General features: G+C 46.7%; 1 protein-coding gene across 2 annotated transcripts in view; it reads right to left on the bottom strand.

The window, feature by feature from the left end:
• DGCR8 (DGCR8 microprocessor complex subunit) overlaps positions 1-20,705 on the bottom strand; it is a 37,118-nt gene that overhangs the window by 15,095 nt on the left and 1,318 nt on the right. The window contains exons 2-10 of one of the 2 annotated variants that reach the window (XM_032595310.1): positions 16,921-17,149; positions 16,149-16,822; positions 15,512-15,671; positions 13,261-13,403; positions 12,816-13,098; positions 10,504-10,701; positions 10,141-10,242; positions 9,280-9,378; positions 7,675-7,757 (exon numbers count right to left, since the gene is read on the bottom strand). In XM_032595310.1, the coding sequence (XP_032451201.1) occupies positions 7,675-7,757; positions 9,280-9,378; positions 10,141-10,242; positions 10,504-10,701; positions 12,816-13,098; positions 13,261-13,403; positions 15,512-15,671; positions 16,149-16,811 (1,731 nt within the window). In that variant the 5' untranslated portion in view covers positions 16,812-16,822; positions 16,921-17,149. Of the gene's footprint in view, positions 1-7,674; positions 7,758-9,279; positions 9,379-10,140; positions 10,243-10,503; positions 10,702-12,815; positions 13,099-13,260; positions 13,404-15,511; positions 15,672-16,148; positions 17,150-20,705 lie in introns of both variants that reach the window. The other variant, XM_030335870.2, reaches the window with a different exon arrangement.

Genomic DNA, 20,705 nt, shown 5'->3' with positions numbered 1-20,705 from the left:
GCCACATTATTTAAAATGCCCAGGTTTAACGAGACATGAACTAAAACACAAATGTATATGCCATACAAGATGAAGAAAAGTAGTCAATACAAACCATCCTTGAGGAGGGGCACCTGGGTGGCTTGGTCAGTTAAGGGTCCAACTCTTGATTTTGGCTCAGGTCATGATCTCACAGTTCATGGGATCAAGCCCCACATCAGGCTCTGCGCTGACAGCTTGGAGCCTGCTTGGGATTCTCTCCTTCTCTCTCTGCCCCTCCCCCGCTCAAGTGCTCATGCATATGCTTGCACACTCTCTCAAGATAAACATTAAAAAATAAATAAAATAAACCAGCTATAATATGCTCAAAAAACTAAAACAAACAACCACATCTAAGAATTAAAGGAAAGCATAAGAACAGTATCTCACCAGACTATCAATTAAGACAAAGAAAATAAATAAATAAATAACAGTGCCCCATAGACCTGTGGGATACCATGAGTGTATTAGGTTACCTATAATAGGATTCCCAGAAAAAGAGGATACTAAAGGGCAAAAAAAATTATGAGAAAATAAAGGCTGAAACTTCTTAAAGATGGAAAACATTACATATCCAAGAAGCTCAACAAATTCCAAAAAGAATAAACTAAAGAAATCTATACCTACACATTTCTGTCAAAGGCCAAAGACAAAATCTGAAAACAGTACGAGAAACAACTCATCAATAACATGATTCTCAGTAAGATTAACAGCCGATTTCTCATTCCTTATAGAGGCCAGAAGGCAGACAGATCACCACTATGAAGAAAAACAATGTCAACTAAGAATTCTATATGCAGAGGTGCCTGGGTGGCTCAGTGAGTTAAGCGTCCAACTCTTGATTTTTGGCTCAGGTCATGATCTCACGGTTGTTAACTTTGAGCCCCGCACAGGGCTCTGCACTGAATGTGGAGCCTGCTTGGGATTCTTGCTCTCTCTCCCTCTCTCTTTGCCCCTCCCTGGTTCTCTCTCAAAGTAAATAAATAAACTTAAAAAAAATTCTATACCCAGCCAGCAAAACTATGCTTCAAAAAGAGAATCATTAAGGGACACCTGGGTGGCTCAGTCAGTTAAGCGTCCAGCTGCAGCTTAGGTCACGATCTCATGGTTCATGGGTTTGAGCACCCACATCAGGCTGTCCCGACAGCTCAGAGCCTGGCACCTGCTTCAGATTCTGTCTCCCCCTCTCTCTCTGCCCCTCACCCACTCATACTCTCTCTCTCTCTCTCAAAAAATAACCATTAAAAAAAAATTTTTTTTTAAAGGGAATTGTTAAGACATTCTCAGATAAACAAAAATTGAGAGAATCCACAGGCAGTAGAACTGCCCTCCAAGAAATACTGAAGAGCCTTCAGGCCAAAATAAAAGGACACTGTAGACCATAAACAAATTGAGGGCATTACAAAAAATAAAGCTAACTACGGTAAATAAAAGACAATATAAACATACATTGTTTCTAATTCTGTTTTTCCTTTCTGAATTAAAGGACAACTATATAGAGGCATCTGGGTGGCTCAGTTGACTCAGAGTCCAATTTTGACTTAGGCCATGATCTCACAACTTGTCAGTTCAAGCCCAACATCAGGTTCTGCCTGAAGCCTGCTTTGGATTCTGTGTCTCCCTCTCTCTCCCCCTCCCCCGTTAGCAGTCTGTCTCTGTCTATCAAAAATAAACCAACATTGGGGCGCCTGGGTGGCTCAGTCGGTTAAGGGTCCGACTTCAGCTCAGGTCACGATCTCGCGGTCCGTGAGTTTGAGCCCCGCGTTGGGCTCTGGGCTGATGGCTCAGAGCCTGGAGCCTGCTTCCAATTCTGTGTCTCCCTCTCTCTGCCCCTCCCCCGTTCATGCTCTGTCTCTGTCTCAAAAATAAATAAACATTAAAAAAAAAAAGAGAGAAAAAAAAGAGAAAAGAAAAAAATAAACCAACATTAAAAAAAATAGATTTAGGGGCGCCTGGGTGGCTCCATCAGTTAAGCATCCAACTTCAGTTCACAGCATGATCTCACGGTTCGTGGGTTCGAGCCCTGTGTCAGGTTCTGTGCTGGCAGCTCAGAGCCCGGAGCCTACTTCGGATTCTGTGTCTCCCTCTCTCTCTGACCCTCCCTTACTCACGGTCTGTCTCTCTCAAAAATAAACATTAAAAAAAAAAAAAAAAAAAGATTTAAAGACAACTACGTAAAACAATAATTATAAATCCATGTTTGTGGACACACAACATACAGAGAGGTAATTTGTGACAACATAACCATAAAGGTGACAGTAAATAGAGCTATAGGAGCAAAATTTTTATATACAACTGAAGTTAGTTGGCATTAGTCCAAACTAGATTGTTTTCAGTTTAGATGTTACTGTTATACCCTATGACAATCACCAAGAAAATAACTTAAAAATATACAGGGAGGGGCGCCTGGGTGGCTCAGTTGGTTAAGTGTCCGACTTCGGCTCAGGTCATGATCGCACGGCTTGTGAGTTCAAGCCCCACGTCAGGCTCCAGAGCCTGGAGCCTGCTTCAGATTCTGTGTCTCCCTCTCTCTCTGCCCCTCCCCTGCTCACGCTGTCTCTCAAAAATAAATAAATGTTAAAAAAATTTTAAAAATATATGTATATACAGTGAAAGAAACAAGAGAATTAAAGTGGTATATTAGAAAGTATTTAAAACATGGGGCGCCTGGGTGGCGCAGTCGGTTAAGCGTCCGACTTCAGCCAGGTCACGATCTCGCGGTCCGGGAGTTCGAGCCCCGCGTCAGGCTCTGGGCTGATGGCTCAGAGCCTGGAGCCTGTTTCCGATTCTGTGTCTCCCTCTCTCTCTGCCCCTCCCCCGTTCATGCTCTGTCTCTCTCTGTCCCAAAAATAAAAAATAAACGTTGAAAAAAAAAAATTAAAAAAAAAAAAAAAAAAGAAAATATTTAAAACAGAAGAGGCAGTAACGAAGGAACTGAGGAACAAAAAGACATAAAACAGAAAGCAAACAGTGTAATGGTATATATCAATTCTACCTTATCAGTAATTACATTTCAATTGACTAAGGTCCCTCCAAAAAGAAAAAAAAAAAGAAAAAAAGTTGATTAACTTTATTTAAAAGGGGCACCTGGCTGGCTTAGTTGGTGGGGCATGTGACTTTTGATCTTACGCTTGTAAATTCAAGCCCTGCATTGGGTGCAGAGATTACTTAAAAATAAAATCTTTAAAAAACAAATTGATTAAACTCTGATCAAAAGGCAGAGATTTGACAGAATGCATAGAAACAAAACCCAGTTTTATGCTGTGTAGAAGAAACACAATTTAGGTTCAAACACACAGACGGGTTAAAGGTAAAAGGATGGAAAGACATATCAGAAAGTAGGAATGACTGGGCGCCTGGGTGGCTCAGTCAGTTAAGCGTCTGACTTCAGCTCAGGTCATGATCTGATGGTTCGTGAGTTCAAGCCCCACATTGGGCTCTGTGCTGGCAGCTCAGAGCCTGGAGCCTGCTTTGGATTCTGTGTCTCCCTCTCTCTCTGCCCCTCCCTGCTCACACTCTGTCTCTCTCTCAAAAATAAACAAATATTAAAAATTAAAAAAAAAAACAAACGTAGGAATGACTGTTATCAGAGAAAACTGACTCTAAGACACTAAGACAAAACCTGTTACTAAAGATAAAGGATATTTAATAATGACAAACAGTCCATCCATCAAGGTGACATAACCATTATAAACATTAAATAGAACTGACTTCTGGTTTGAACACTTGTGACACCAAATGAATGTTTCCACACCAAGCCGTTCTAATGCTAACTGCCAGGAGTTAGAGCAGATCCTGCAGATTAAGGGCTCAGTCCTACAAGACTATTGCCACCACTTGCCACTAACCTCAAGTCCAGGTTGTCACCTGTGCTTCTGACTGAGCAGCTATATACTGGCGGTTCCCAACCCTTCCTCCGTTTTACTTCCTAGAGCCCTGCTTTATTACAAAAGGATATAACTTAGAAACAGCCAGATGGAAAAGATAAATAGGGCAAGTATAAAAGAAGAGGTACAGAGCTTCCATGCCTTCTCTGAGCCTGCCATCTTTTCAGCATCTCAATGTGTTCAACAACCAAGAAGCTCTCTGAACCCCTTCAGTTAAGAGTTTTTTAATGGAGGCTTCACTATACAGGCATAACTGATTACCTCATTGGCCATTAGCAATTAGCTCAACATCCAGTGCTTCCCCCCAAACACACAGGAGGGGGAGGCCCCTGAAAGTCCCAACCCTCTAATTAGATGGTAAATTGCCTGGGCAACCAGCTCCCACACCCAAAGGAATCGTCCAAAAGCTACTTCATTAACATAAACTCAGATGTGGTTGAAAGGGGCCTGTTAAGGGGTGCCCGAGTGGCTCAGTCAGTTAAGCATCTGACTTAGGCTCAGGTCATGATTTCACAGTTCGTGAGTTTGAGCGCGGCTTCAGGCAAGTTCGAGTCCCACTTTGGGCTCTGCACTGTCATTGTTGTGTGGGATTCCCTTTCTCTCTGCCCCTCATGAGATTCTCTCTCCCTCTCTCTCATAAATAAATAAATAGGAAAAAAATCTTAAAAAAAGGAGTCTGTTAAAAATAACAAAAAACATTCACCTTTATCAACCTGCAGCTTTTTAAAAAAATGGGGACAAAAAACACATTAATGTACTGTATTACATTAGAAGCTCTGCACCAGGAACCAAGAACAAAGACCAAACATACATTTCTAATTACCTCCCAATACCACCAACATATATGTAGCTACCAACAGCCCCAAAATACATGAAGCAAAAACAGAATTGAAAGAAGCTATAATTCAATAACAACAGCAGAAGACTCCAATACCCACATTCAAGAACGGATAGAAGAACTAGGCAGAAGACCAACAAAGGAAGATAACACTATACACCAACTAGACCTAACAGGCATCTGGTTCATTCCATGGTACACTTGCATATAAAACATTGACTAGGGCAAATCGTATGTTAGGTCATAAAACAAACTTCAATGAATTTAAAAGACTGACTGAAATCATACAAACTATGTTTTTGAACCGCACTGGAATTAAAGATCAATAACTAAAGGAAATTTGGGAAATTCACAAATAGATGGAAAGTAGACATTCCTAAAATAACCAATGGTTCAAGAAGAAACCACAAGAGAAATGAGAAAAACACTTTGAGGTGAACAAAAAATAGAACACACACTAGAGCTTATGGGCCGCAGTTAAAGTAGTACATAGAAAAAAATTTATAGCCCAAGCTCCAATATTTAGAAAGAAGATCTCAGGGGGCACCTGGGTGGCTGAGTCAGTTAAGCACCTGACTCTTGATTTCAGCTCAGGTCATGATCCCAGGGTTGTGGGATTGAGCCCTGAGCATGGAGCCTGCTTAAGAATCTCTCTCACACTCTCTACCTCTGCCCCTCTCCCCTACTCGTGTGTACTCTCTCTCTCTCTCTCTCTCAAAATAAATAAATAAATAAATAAATAAATAAATAATAAAATTAAATGGAATAAATAAAAAGAAAAGATCTCCAATCAATACTCTGAAGACACTAGAAAAAAACAAACTAAACCTAAGGTTGGCAGAAGAAAGGAAACAAAGGCTACAGCAGAAATAAATGAAACAGACAGTAACAAAGCTATTGTGGGGCGGGGGGGGGGAATCAACAAAACCAGAAGTTAGATCTTTGAAAGATCAACAACACTGACAAACTTTAAATTGACCAAGAGAAAAAAAGAGGGACTCAACTACTAAAATCAGTAATGAAAGCAGGAGCAGCACAAACTTACCAAAACAACGTGGATCATAATGGAACACTATGAATAAATGTATGCCAAAGAATTAGTCTAGATCAAAATGAAAAATTCCTATAAAAACCCAAAGTTTCCAAACCAGCTCAAAAAGGAATAGGATATTTGAACAGAGGTAAAAGTGAAAAGATTGAATTAGTAATTAACTAACCTCAGACAAATTCAAGTCTGGACTCAGATGGTTTCACTGGTGAATTCTATCAAATGTTTAAAAAATTACTACCAACCTTTCACGAAATATTCCACACCAATAGTAGAGAAAGGAACACTTTCCACCTCATTCTGTAAAGACAGTATTACCCCAACACCAACACCAGACATCACAAGAAAACTACAGACAAGTATTCCTTATAAATATAGCTGCAAAAATCCTTAAAATACCAGCACGCTAAATCCAGCAACACATCAAACTTACGTGCACCATGACTAAGTGGGATTTATCCCAGAAATCCAAGGGTGGTTTAACATTCAAAAACCTATGCAATATACCACCACATGACTAAAGTAAAAAACAAAAACCTGGGGCGCCTGGGTGGCGCAGTCGGTTAAGCGTCCGACTTCAGCCAGGTCACGATCTCGCGGTCCGTGAGTTCGAGCCCCACGTCAGGCTCCGGGCTGATGGCTCGGAGCCTGGAGCCTGTTTCCGATTCTGTGTCTCCCTCTCACTCTGCCCCTCCCCCGTTCATGCTCTGTCTCTCTCTGTCCCAAAAATAAATAAACATTGAAAAAAAAAAATTTAAAAAAAAAAAAAACAAAAAAAAAAAACCTGACAATCATTTCAGTACAAGCAGGAAAAACATATGACAAAATCCAACATCCATTACTAAAAAAAAACTCCCAGCAAACCAAGAGCAGAAGGAAATTTCCTCAATCTGATAAAACCTACAGCTAAGACAGCATGGTAAATAAAAGAAGCCAGTCACAAAGGACCACATGTCATATGATTCCATTGGTATGAAGTGTCCAGAACTAGTAAATCCATCAAGACAGAGAGATTAGTGGTCGCCAGGGGTTGAGGGGCAAGGAACAGGGAGAATTAGGAGTGACTGCTAATGGGTATGGAGTTTCCTCCCAGAGAGATGAAAATATTCTAAGATTAGAACACTGCAAGCGATGACTGTACAACTCTGAATACACAAAAATCCACTCAACAGTACGATTTAAAAGAGCAAAGCTCATGGTATATAAATTACATATCAATAAAACTGTTAGAGAGGCTTCTGAGTGGCTCAGTTGCTTAAGCATCCGACTCTTGATCTTGGCTCAGGTCATGATCTCATGGTTTGAGTCTGAGCCCCACATTGGGCTCTGCACTGACAGCACAGAGCCTGCTTGGGATTATCTCTCTCTCCCTTTCTGTCCCTCACTCATGCCCTCTCTCTCTAAAATAAACTTAAAAAAAATATTTTTAATGAACTTATAAAAAAGAACACCTTCCTCAGAATTTGAGAAGCCCTTACTACAAATATCCATTTTATCATATTTACCCAAGAAAGTTCACAAGTAGTTTTAAGTAGTTCTTAATACAAAGAACGACATAACTTTTACAGACAGTCTCAAAGTTTCATTCTCACCATGGATCTCCAGTCAGGGTAGAGCTGACGAACTCCCGTATACACTTATTATGCACATTCTTTACCACTCACTGCAAGACACGGGACAAAAATCTCTGACAAAAATAACACCTTTCCCCCTGTTTGCACAAAGACAAGCTAGTTTCCCCTTTTATAAAATATGAACAAAACAAAATCACCTAGAGCTTGGGTGACTAAATCTGTAAGCATAACCTGCACTAGTGAGGAGGGTGGGGTGTGGACACTGCACTGGGACCACAGCTCCAAACAGGGCAGGATCACAACACTCACCTCAAGCTCTTCACTGTCTTTGGGCTTTTCCTCAGAGGTCTGTTTGACAAAGTCAGGGATAAGGATCTCCAGCGTAGCTCGGGCTATGAAAAGAAAAACCCCAAGGGTGAGGGCTCAGGCCCAGCTTGCTTCCTAACTCCAGAGCAAGCTACATGCTGACTCCTGTGTAGGGCCAGAGTACCCACGGCTCAGAGGAAAGCAAGGGCCCTGGGGAACAGCAAGCAGCACTTCACAGGCAGGGAGAGCAGAGGACGGGAGGTGCACATCCTAAGCAAAGGAGGCCGTGGGACAAGCGTTAAGACTGTGGGCAGCCTTGTAAGCCACACCAAGCTGTGTGTACTCTTGCCCTGAGGTACTTGTAGCAGGCCAGGCAGCGAGGCCTGAGGAGTGAGCAGGCTGCTGAGTGTGGCAGGGAAAAGCAGAGCGATTGGACAGATACTTTGGAGAAAGCATCTGCAGGATGGAGCAGAGGGATGACTCAATGCTGAGCACAGGTTTCTGCGTGAGCAGGGCTGCCACTCACCACTGGGGTGGGGAAGTGGGGGGTGCTGCAGAACAGGGGAGGGGCAAAAGTCTGACCCTGTAGAGTTGTAGGTGCTGGCAAGACATCCGAGTGAGGCATCAAGAGAGCAGCTGGGGTCTGGGCAGAGAAGTGGATCCTTGCACATGGGGAGAGCAGAGCCCCACTGCCAGGACGTTTCCACTCCCACAATGAGCCCCACTCTGCTGGTTATGTGCCCCATGACCTTAGCAGCACCAGTTTGTTGAGCTGAAAAAGGCTTTTGTCAGTTTTCTGCCTAAAATGGACAGCAGGCCTTGAGGGAGAACCCGTGACGAAAGGATAGAAAGTAACGTATTCTCCCAATCATCCTCAGCATACATCACCAAAGAAAGCAACTCCAAAGGAAATTCTGAGTCACGTGAGCAAAAGCACTTTCACCACCCTCGAGACCTGGTGAGAATGTGATAAACCAACATGCTTCATGCTTTGGAAGACACAACAGAGAAACCTCAAGAATGGAATTGTGGGCGCCAGTGTCTGGGTACACCCAACATGTACCATGCAATGTGCTCTACTCCCAAGAAGAGGTCAAGTAATCCTAATGGTGAGGCAGAATGGTTTCCATTTTAACCAGAAACATAGGCCTTCCCAGGGATCTGACAGGCTATGTTCAATGAATGGCGGTTTGAAGGACTCAGGAAATCGTCCTCGCACATGTCAAAACCACTCAAGGAGAATGCTGACTGCATATGTTTCCACCTGTTTGTCATCTCCTAAGATGCCCACGTTTTGCTCAGTTTAAATACAAACCCGCTCTAGTATGCGTGCTAGGCACAGCCTAGTCAGCTCTGTGAGTGGTGGAGACAAGGTTGGAAGATTCTGGCCCAGCCTCCACCGAGCAGAGGTTTGCATTTTCTACTTTTATTTCTCACACTTTACTTCCTCTACTTGAGTCTTTTCCAAAGAGCACATACTTTTAAAAAACCAAGGTAGATGATTACATAAATAAAATGGATTTGCTCTACCCCCAGCCCTCCCCAGCTAAGGGGAGAGGCAGACACAGTAGGTAGCATGGGTCTCTGATACCCAAATAGGCACATTACCAGCTTTATTCTTCGCAAGTTTTTTGCTGCTTGCAGTTCCGGATCCATAGGTCACACCATCAATGGTCACCGAGGCACCAAAAGGCTCACTTGGGTTCTCTTAAAATTAAAATTATTGCTTTAGAAACACTTGCCAAGACATTAAAAGCATGCACGCACGTATACATACAATCTGCTGGCACCAAAAGACAAGGCAGGGTCAGGGATGCTGCTGGAGGGCAGAGACAGGGGCTCCCGAGGCATGGAGACAGGGCCAAGGGTTGGTCAGCAGGCAAAGAGCATGCCAGGAAAATTTTGGGAAATGGGAGACTACGGGTTCATAAGCTGGAGGGGTAACAGGAGGCCAGAGGCCAAGCCGGGATAGGGATCAATGTCTATGAAAGATGGACAGAGGGCTGTGAGCAGCGGAGACACACAGATGCAGTTAAGTCAAAGAAACAACATGAAAAATAATGTGTGACTCCTGGGTTCAGACTTCCAAAAAAAGGACAAACTGGTTTTCACAAAGGTATGATGAGGATGGCCACAGGAGACAGCTGGTGGGAAGTGCAGGCCTAAGGCCACTCCATCCACCTGGGGGCAGGTGGAAACACAGCAAGGGAGGCCTTCCTTGGAGCAAGGAATGAACGGAAGGTGGGGGTGGAGGGAGCATGGATAACGGAAGGGGAAGCAGAAGCACTGGCCCTCAGAAGGGGCACACTACTGTGAAAATGACCTGCCCACCTGCAGTGCCCTTCTCCCTGCCCTGCCTTTACACTCCTATCCCAAAGAGTGGGGCTAATGGTCAGTTCCCGCCTCCCAGCCATGACCCCAGCAAGGTGTAGGATTCTTCGGGGCTGAGATGGGGGAGGTCAAACTTACCACATTCAAAGAAATTATAAACAGGGCGGACCTTGAGAACTCGCTGCATGTACTCGTGCAGGATGCAGACCTCGGACTTCCCGTTGGGGTTAATGACAAACTCTGTAACAAGAAGGCCTATCTCAGCAACAGCATGAGGACCTGCCGCAAGCTAGCACTTGGGACCTGGCACCACCAAGTTAGCGACTCACTCACAATTAGGGGCTCACCACCATGAACACAGTGCACCTCTGCATTCATAGGGTAAACACAAGCTTTGAAGTAAACGCAATTCACACACAAAGCATATGTTCTAAGACCATCAAGTGAAAAACAACAGTATAATCAATCTGCCAATGATAAAATTTACAAGCCCCAACTCACCTTTCTTTGTGGGTGCATCCTGCACAGACAGAGTGATGAGTTTTTGATTGGCTGGCAAGATGGGCCTCTCAGACTCTGCCTGTTTCCGTTTCATTTCTCGGTTAAACTGCCGCCGCTCAGCCCAAGTCCTGAATTTCTTCACAGTGACTTGCTCAAAGTCAAAACGCTTTTCCAAGTAGCTCCGAAATTCCTCAAGATCTGTGCGGATTTACCAGAGAACAAAATTGCTAATTTCCAACATAAGAGTCATGTTTTCTCTGCCCACTGAGTAGGGCAGCAACGGGCTGCCCATCAAACAGGTCCCACCACACCATCCCCATTCTTTCACTTTTCCTTTCAAAGAGCAAAGAAAGCAAAGGATCAGGTCCCTTCACTCTGGCAGCTCCTCAAATTACTCAAGTTACAAACCTCTAGAATGCTCTTTTAGTTTATTTGGAACAAGAACAATAAGAAAAAAGGAGAAAAAGAAAAAGTTTTAAAAACAAACAAAAAATCAGATGGCCTTCAAGCCTTTTTCCCTGTATCAAAACAGGTACCACAGCAGCCAAAGCGCTATGCACCCAGTGCACACCTTGCACTCTCCCCTCCGGCACCCTGGCCCCAAGCACACTCAGCAACACAAGCAGGTGGCTTGGGCCTTGGCACTGGTCATGCCTCGCCCCACACAGTCCCTGGCCCATCCCCACTGTTCACCACCCACCCCACTCAGTGAAGTTCCCAGGGGCCTCCTGCTTTTACTGTTGCACCCACTACCCCTCTCCCTCCCAGGACATCCTAGAGAATCATGTCAGCCTAACTGGTTTCTTACTCAAGTGTAAGCCCTGAGGCAGGGACTGTCATGGCTCATGGCCAGCCCAAAGAGCAGTGCTGGTGGAAGTGGAGGGAGGAGTTCCATGTGTGAAGACTGAGGAATATACGGTTAAAACACAAAGCTGTGAAACAATGTACCTGCACCTACTTAATTATGCACCAAAACCACATATTTCTTTACATGTGAATGCAGGGAAGTGAGTCTGCCAACAAGTACAAGTGGTCAACCTCTCCCATGGGAATGAAATTAGAAATGAAAGGCAAGTGTTTTCAAAAAAACAGGAACACATTCAGGTGTTATGTGTGCCTAAAAGATAGTATGAAGAAAAAAACCTCTATGATAAAGGCTGAAAGCAAAAGCTCCCTTCAGCCAGGTCCTGAGAAAAGCTCCAGCACCCGGAAAGAAGACAGGGGAGGCTGACGTGGATAAGGAGGGAGACAGCAGGCAGGCAGGTGTGGGGAGAACGCAGTCTGTCCACTGGGGAAGCTGGGGGCTAGTGACACACCCTGCCTTTCCCCAGACACCTCTCTCCACAGAGGCCACCCCTCTCTGAGACACCCTCCCCTTCTTCAGCAGTGGTGCTCCCCTGACCCCAGCTCTTCTAGGCTCCTCATTCATAAGAGTTACAAGACAGGCTGGGCAGCAATACTGACAATATCCAAACAGTAATTACCAAAAATCCTCAAAAACACAAAGTCCTCCTTGAAATGAGATTCAGCAGGTGGGCTGAAACAGATCTGCCACCACTATAGAGACAAACTAAGAGTTGAATGAGGAAGCCTAGGGGCGCCTAAGTGGCTCAGTCGGTTGAACGGCCAACTTTGGCTCAGGTCATGATCTCTCAGTTCATGAGTTCGAGCCCCGCGTCAGGCTCTACGCTGACAGCTCAGGGCCTGGAGCCTCCTTCGGATTCTATGTCTCCTTCTCTCTCTCCCTCTTCCCCATTCTCACTTTGTCTCTCTCTCTCAAAAATAAACATTAAAAAAAAAAAAGAAACTGAATGGGGAGGCCTAGGCTAAAAAACACACAAAAAATGAAGAGAAACACCAACACAGCCAAAAACAATAGTGGGACTGAAGCAGGAAATGTCCACAGAATAGTGGTCATCCCCCAGTGCTGAGTCCATGGATTGATGAAGCTCACTCTGAGCCCATCAAGGTAAATCAAAACAATGCCAGGAGAGCACATCCTGCTGAAAAACCAGAATTTCAGGAAAGGTCACAAAAGTGACTGGAGAAAAAGGCCGATCTGCACTGACTGTAGCCACCTCTGTGGCAGCACTGGCCATGTGGGGCCTGCAGACCAGGTGGGTTCTAAGATCAGGGAGACGCACCTTTCTAGCCACATAAGAGTGGACACAGGTCCCCAGAAGCCCCTTTCTCACAAACATAACTAGGAACAAGTGGCCTTCAGCAGTAGGAATGTAATTGAAGGGAAGGCATGGAATACAGCCACATCCCTGCAGATGGGTCCCAACCAACAAGGAAGGAAGGAAACTTACCAACTGATTCATCCTTGCACACCTCGACCTTTGCCTTCACCTGCCCCAGGGCCCCAGGGGCAGCCTCAGCCCCCAGCGGGTCCTTCTCATCAGGGGGCCCTGAGTCAGCTCCCATGGAGTCAGGCTCTTCCAGGGGGAACTCCAGCTCCGCAGATCGGCTCAGTGGCTTGACAGGGGACACTTCCCCACTGGGGGCAAGCTCACTGCTTTGCTCTCTTTCCTCATTATCCTTCATTTTCTTATAATGCAGACAGGGAATGCTACTCAGAGGAGGATCATGTTTCTGCGGATAGTGAAATTGCAACACAGATTACAAGGATGACCCCAAAGGTCTGAACATCCGATGCCTTCCACCTGCCTCTGCTTGGCTACGATGCAAGTGCAACGTGTGTGTGTTCAGTCTGCAAACTTACAAGACTAAATTCATGACTGATGCATCCCCTACCCGTATGCTTCCCGTTCCCAGGAAGTACGGCCTGGACCAGGTGACCACCCGAGACTCTCTGTGTAGGTACACGGGGACTCCAGAGTTATGGAATGTCATGATCCATCCATCAGGCAACGGTTCCGTAGGAGGACGGCCACGACCTACATAAAGACAAGAACATTCCACAATCACTTCAAAAACTCTCCGAGTTATGGAAGTCTTCAAAATTACAAGCAGATGAGAACAGTAAAGCCAACCAAGTATTGAAAAAAACCTCTAAGAACTAGGAGAGTAGGGGAGTACCCTGCCCTCCTCAGAGCCTGTCCCAGCCCCATCTGCTGCTCAGCACCTCCTATGCATGAAACTCTGCTGTCAATTGTTGTGTTTACATAGCTCTAACCCATAGAACCTAAGTTCCTCCTCAACACAGGAAGCTGTCCACCTTGTTCACTGCTGTACTCTTAGACCTAGAACAGCATGTGGTGCATGAAGGAGCCTGGGATGAGATTCTATAAGACACAAGTCATAGCCTCAGCTGCTGCCTGCACAGCTGTGGGCATCAAGGGCATTAATTCCTCACTGCCTGCCTTGGCTGTGGCCAGAGGCACCCCAGGGACTGGGTTAGCTTTGCTAATAAATTACATGTCTGTCGACCACTGCTCCCTGTGACTGGATAACATGCCTTCATTGTACCTAAGCTGCATGCTCTCACTAGCATGTGAAACACAATTCATAAATTTCTAAATCAGTTCTTGCTAAAGCATGTAAACATGCAGTCACAGAAAAAGACTCAAGACTTGTTACCCACTTGACATCTGCCACTGACAGGCCTGGTTACTGGGAAAAGCACAAAGATTCAACGGAAACTTAATTATCTTACAGGTACTGGGTGCAAGTAAGAAATTTAGAAACAAAAGGAAAAAAGCAAATGAAATCTAAAAAATATACATACAATAAAATGGCACCAGGGACTCTCATGGTAAAGGGAGTGGTATCCCAGTGCCAGGTCCCCACCCGGCAGTGCTAACCCCTGACCTGATACCAGAACATGGCAATACATGGCACTACTGGCAGGTGCACCTGGATCACTCATCTGTGACAACCAGCAGTCATAAAGTTGGCCCAGCCATCTGAAGAGCTCACATGCAGCTCACACGCCGCCTGTCAGCATGAGGCCCATGCTGCAGCTCCTGGGAGGCTGCACTATGGGGCAGGCTGCCAGGTGGGTGAGGTGGAGAAGGCTGCAGAGAGAAAGGTACAGGACTGCCCAGTGCAGGCAGGCCAAGTGGCATGCCTGCAGTCACAGGCATATTGTGAACCTGTGGGCCACTCAGGATGAACAGGACTTTGTCTGCTCAGATTGCTGAAACCACAGAAAGAGTACAAAGCAAATCTCCGGAGGCACTGAAGTAAAGACTGCCCCCACACCCCTTCTTCCCAGAAGCTGAGGCCGTAGGCTTATCCCCATCTACAGCTGATAAACCCAACACCCATCCTGTTCCAACCACTAGCTAACCCAGGCAGACACGTGCCAGCAGCCAGCACTGCTGACACGTCCACTCTGTAGTCAGAGACAGGACACCACCAACCCCTCAATTTCCTCCCATCACACCAGGCCACTTTCTGCAACCCGGCCCCCAGCCTAAGGTCTCAACTGTGTGCCCAAGTCCCCACGCATCTGTTCAGCCCCTTTCCACTGCCTAATCTCCACCTGGACACTCACAGGTACCTCCAGGCCAGGAAAGCTAGAAACTGACACCAACTTCTCTTATACCTATACCACACTGGCAAAGCAGCAGCACAAGCATGTCACTGGGTGCCTCCCAACTCCCTCCACCACCCCCAAAAACCAAGTGTGGCTTCGGAATACCTTTGCCTCTACTGAATCCAGAACCCAGAATGCAACCATCCCCTGCCGTGGTGCTGTACCTGCCTCTGGCCTCGGCCTCCACACCCTCTAGTTGCCTATCTTGTCATCTCCCAGCATACGACATTCCCTCCTCCTCACCCCATCAGAAGTGCCCTCCCCATTCCTCTCCACAACACCAGCCGCTCTGTGGTGTGTATCCACAGCAGACACCCCAACCTGCCCCTGGGTTGTCATGCATCTGTTACATCCTTGTGTCTTATCTGTTTCCCCTTCATCAGACATGGCCGTCCTCCATCAAATAAGTGCCCACTGCCCAGACCACCACCTGGCACCCGAGGGCTCTCAAACCTACACTTCTGCTGTCCCGCAAACACACTACTTTCTAACCGGCTGACTTACTTTTTAGCACTGTTTTAATCTTGGTCATCATTGGCTGCACACTTGTCTCTCCATCAGACGGATGGTCACTGTCTCCTCCATATTTCTCTTCCATTCGCCTCTTTTTGGGAGCACAAAGGCCCTCTTCCAGCAGAGCATCGACATCGTTGTCAAAATCATCCTGCAAAACATGCTGTTCAGACACCATGGCCCCCGGAGCCCGCGTTCCTGTACCGTAGGCAAATTTAACAGCATTAGTGAGAACAGACACAGAAATGAGGCACTCTCAAGTGGGGCCTCGGTATGCCTTTATGTTGCGTGATCATCTGAAAAACAAACAGGATGAAACTGACAACTGCAACCAACATGCTTGATGCTTAATACAGGTACACATCCCACCAGGAAGTGCTTCTCAGCAGCACCTTCCAACTCAGGTTGCATAGAGTACAAGGTCGACTGCTCAGCCAAACCTTTGGAAAACTTAAAAACCTGGACTTCTTACGGCTTTTTCTTTTCCACATTAACGTCATTCCACCTCATACGGGTTTTTGTTTTTGTTTTTTTCTCTGCAACATCAGCTTTCAAAAGATGCTGCAGTTCCCAACACCTCTCTTTGGGTTTTGCTAAGAGTGCTCCAAAGGAGGGGTCGCCGACATACCTCATAGGAGAAGTTCAAGGCCTCTTCATCCACTCTGTCTCTCTGCACGATTGCTTTAGCCGTGAACCCGCCTGCTCCTTCTTCATCTAGCTCCAAATTGTCAGTAAAATCTTCTAACTCATCGAGCACTGCGTACTCCACTCTCTTTTCCTGATCCAGCTCATTCTCCTCATCCTTCTTATCAGCACTCTCACCCCCTACGCCTACCCCGTTCCCAACACTCCCGCCAAAAGGACAAGCATGCACGTCTCCACTGACAGGGCTAAGGGCCAGACCGCAATCTGCGCGAGCGTCGCGCTCCACTCCTGTGTACAGCACCTTCCTGTCCTTACTCCTGCAGCTCTCGGTAAAGCTCACGCTAATCTTTACATCCTTAAGCAACTTAAGGTCAGGGGAGAACTTCCGGACCGCAGGTGCGTGCCGGGCGGTGCGCGGGCTGTGGCCACTACAGTTCGGGTCTATGAGGAGGCGGGCCTTAGAGTAGGATCCTTTGGAGAGAAGAGAAGCTCCGTAGAAGTTGAGCGGGTCCTCAGCAGGGGATTCGGCCTGTCCATCACCACCAGAGCCAACGTCCATTACCTCTGCATCACTGGACGTTTGCAGGGGAGGTGGTGGAGACTGTTCACGGGGCAGCGCTTGGAGGGGGCAAGCTCGGTTCTCCATCACTGCTTCTCCTGCGGGCTCACGCGGGAGAGGAGAGGGACTCTCATATGTCTCCATAGTAAAAGTGGTTAAGACTATTTTAAAAGACCAGAGTTTTAAAAAACCTTACATAAATCTATACAGCTAACATGCACAAGTCCGTTGAGACCCGGGTACCGTCCTGCCCGCGCTGCACACGCTGGCGGCTTAGTCAAGCTGGCCACATTGCTCTTTTCATTAATGTAGACAGCTTTTAGAACCACTGCCTCAATTATTGGAAATCACAATGCACTCAGCTTAAATGACTGACGACTAAGCGAGTCTGTCTTCATGCCAAAGTGGCACCTTTCTTCTTCCACCTGCAAAGAGATTTAAAAACATCGTCACAAAATGACAGAAACCTTCTGCTTCACTGGCACTGAGAACCAAGTGCTATTAACAGTGTAGTAAAGAACTTAAAATACTACTGCCTTAGAGAACCTTCTAGGCTTCAAAACAAATTAGCTCTATGCTTTTCCTTCAAAACCTAAATTATAATTTAAGTCCAAAGTTAAATATATTAATTGTCCACTGTAATTCCTACTTCAGAAGCACAAAAACAGTATTATCTTAACACTCAAAAAAGATTTTAAAAAACTAGGCTAAACTTCACCGCAGCATTCCCCTAACTCAGTTTATTAGGTAAGCAAGCTCGCGGTGCAAGGCTGCCCTTTCCAGAATACACATAAGGTGTGTGGCCTCCCTCTGGCCATCAGAGCGACATGGATCCACTCACCTGCTAGGGCTGGGTCAGTCAGAGGGCGAGTGCGAGACCCTCAGCTCAACTCTGCGGCACTAGGGCCTCAGAGATACGGCCAGGCGCTCTGCTACCCAGGGACCCCAGGGCTCTCCTGGGCCCACAAGGTGGCACGTGGACCGGGACAGTGATGCAGCGTGCTGAGGTCGCCAGAGGTGGCATGGTTCTGTTCCCAGTAGAGGAGGGGGTGGTGGCTGTGGGGAAGGGAACCTGGCCAGGGTCGGTCGGGGGAGCCTCAGGAGACAGCTGGAGCCAAGGCACAGGAAGTCCTGGGTGCCATCTGGGGCCTGGCTCCATCCTGGGGGCAATAAGGAGCCACCAAGGGTCAAGTGATTCACACACCACAACTCAGTCCCTATTTGAAAAAGGGGACTGACTGCTGTGCCAGGCCCAGTGCCTATGCCCAAGGCATACAAGGCAGTCCTCCAAGCCAGAGGACAAAGGTGTGAAAGAGGCTCTGCTGACAGGGCTGGAGCCCTCAAGAACAGTGAAGACACAGAACTGACCACACTGTTGACCGTGCAGAGGTGGAGAGCAGAGACAAGAGGGAACTGAAGGTGAATGAGGCTTCTCCCCTGGAGGGTCCCCCGTGTTCCAGTATTCAGGCAGAAGCCTGCAGAGGAGAATGGACGGAGCCTCCAGGCAGACCTGTCCAACAGGTCTGAGGCGGCAGCTCTGCAACTGTGACTGGCCCAGAAACAGAAGGCCAGACAGAACACATCAGCGAGGTGGTAGTTGCCAAAATCACAGGAGAGAGGCTGCCCAGAGAAGCAACATAGACCAAGAAGAGGGTTGAGAATGCCACTCTGGGAAGCTTCCCTTCAGAGAAAGGACAACAAAACGGATGACATGAAAAGGCAGGTCAGAGGGACAATCCAAAAACCCAGAGGTCCGCGGGAGGGCCAGACATCAAAGCAGGAGAAGCACGTGCAGACGCAAATGTGTATGCACATACACTCCCACGCCATGCTGACACACACACGCATGAACATGCCATGCATATGGGTGCAGATATGCACATGCATGCCCATGCCCACCCAGGGCAGCTTGACTGGCTGCACAGATAGAACAGAAGACAGCAGACATCACACATTTAAGAAGTTTACAGTGAAGGACTAGAGCGTGGTGGTTGTAGTTTCAAGGTGATGCAACGTAAAAACCAGAGATTTGTTTAGATTTAATTAATTCATTCAATCAATATTCACTGGCCATCTACTCTAAGGGATGTACTACCACGAACAAGAAACAAGGTCCCCACCGCCTGGATGCAGTTGGAAGGGCCATGACCACTGAGCTGTCACTCTTGTTTCCTAGATTCTAAGATGTCCTTACATTTCTGAATTCAATGGAAATTTAATGATACTTCCCCCAAAGGTGTATCTGTTAAAGGTGCTAAAGATCAAGGGAATACAGCATGTGGATAACAAGACACAGACCTGCGGTAAATGCTAAGGTGGCTACAACCAAACAGGCAGGAGGAGCACCAAGTGTAATAAGGCCAGTCTCCTGGCAACCAACAAAGATCATTTCAGAGAAGGACAGACAGGTCAGCATGTTCAGTACTACAGAACACAGATCAAGAACCAATCTGTGCTTCTCGGGGCTGAAAATGGCGGGGGGAGGGGGGTTGAAAACAATGGGTGGTACAGGACGAGGACACCTGCCACCATGTTATAAGGCCAAGCAGCTGCCAGGATCAAAGCACAAAGCAAAGATGATAATGACCCTGGAAGAGGTACAGAAGGTGGAGTCAGAGAGCTGTAGAGAAAGAGACCGTTCTTTCTCCCTGGGAGATCAGGAAAGCCTTCCCAGCCCTTGGGGGGGGGGGGGAGGGGGCGGGCAGCAGCTCAAGGTTCAGAGCTCACAATGGAGCTGTCTTGGTTAAGTTCCTTACTTTCCTCTAGTAAGCTTGTTCTACTCATCCAACAAGTGTTTGCTGAATGCTTTCCATGTGGCACATGTAACCATTCTAGATGCTAAGGACACAATGGACAAAATCTCTGCCCCACAGAGCTCACATTTTAGCAGGAGAGATGGACAAACAACCAAGAAAAGGTGAGAAGTATTCCAGAGAAAACAAAGCAAGGAGTTGGGGGAGGGGAAGCAGTTTCAGAAAGGGCAGACTGAAGGCTGCACAGCCAGAGTCCATCTGTAGGCAGAAGAGAGTGAGCTAGGTGGGTGGGAGGAGGGGATGTTCCAGGTAACAGAGAAGAACAAAGGCCCTGGGGCAGAAGTGCAGGTAAAAGCAGTGTGCTGAAGGGTGGAGTGAGACAAGAACTGTAGCCCTTATCTCTTGAGAGATGGGCTACTGGACAGGAGGGTCCAAGCAGTGAGGTCACATGATCCAAGGACAGCAGTGGCAGCCAACCCTCAGCCAGGCCCTGTTCTAAGAGTGTTAGGCATTCTCACAAAGCACGGAGAGAGGTTAAAGACAGAAAGGTTAAGCAACTTGCTCAAGGTCACACAGCTAGAAAGTAGTGAAGCTGCTTTACCACCCAGGCTAGGTGGCTCCCCTCCTCACTTCCTTGGTTTTACACTATCTTACAGTTTAAAAGTACCATTCTGTGTCCAGAAAAACTACCATGGGTGAGTAGAGGGAAGAGCAAGGGTGAGAGCAAAGAGAAGAACTAAGAGGCTCACCAGGCAGTTCAGAGTAGCATGATAAGCTGGAAGTGTTAAGAAATGGTCCTGAGTGTTGCACGGAAGCCTAAGAGAGGAATCCAGGTGACTCTAAACTCAAGAACAAAGCTGTCATGCATTGAGGAGATGAAGGCAGCATGAGAAATGTTGTGGGGTGGGTGAAGATCAGGGTTTGGTTTTTGGACGTGGCTACTTGACATCAAAGTAATACATGGAGACATGGAAGAGGCAGCAGCTCAGAAGGGAGGCCTGGGCTGGAGAAGGCAATGGGAGATGTCAGGAAGAGGGCATTAAAGCCAGGAACCTGGATGAGACCACCAAAAAGGGGAGGGCAACTACTATGAGGGACCAAGACCAGGCAAACCAGTGAAATTCAGGCTTCCTACCCCCAAGGTCATGGTCAGATTATAAAATCATCCCCAGGAAGTGCCCTACAGAGTGCCTGGCCGTAAAGGGGCTCAAAGAGTGACTCCTGCCAT

Source organism: Lynx canadensis, chromosome D3 (genome assembly GCF_007474595.2).
Source record: "Lynx canadensis isolate LIC74 chromosome D3, mLynCan4.pri.v2, whole genome shotgun sequence".
In the NCBI taxonomy this organism is placed as follows: Eukaryota; Metazoa; Chordata; class Mammalia; order Carnivora; family Felidae; genus Lynx; species Lynx canadensis.
The sequence above is the reverse complement of the archived record's forward strand: the minus strand, read 5'-3'. Positions and strand labels throughout refer to the sequence as shown.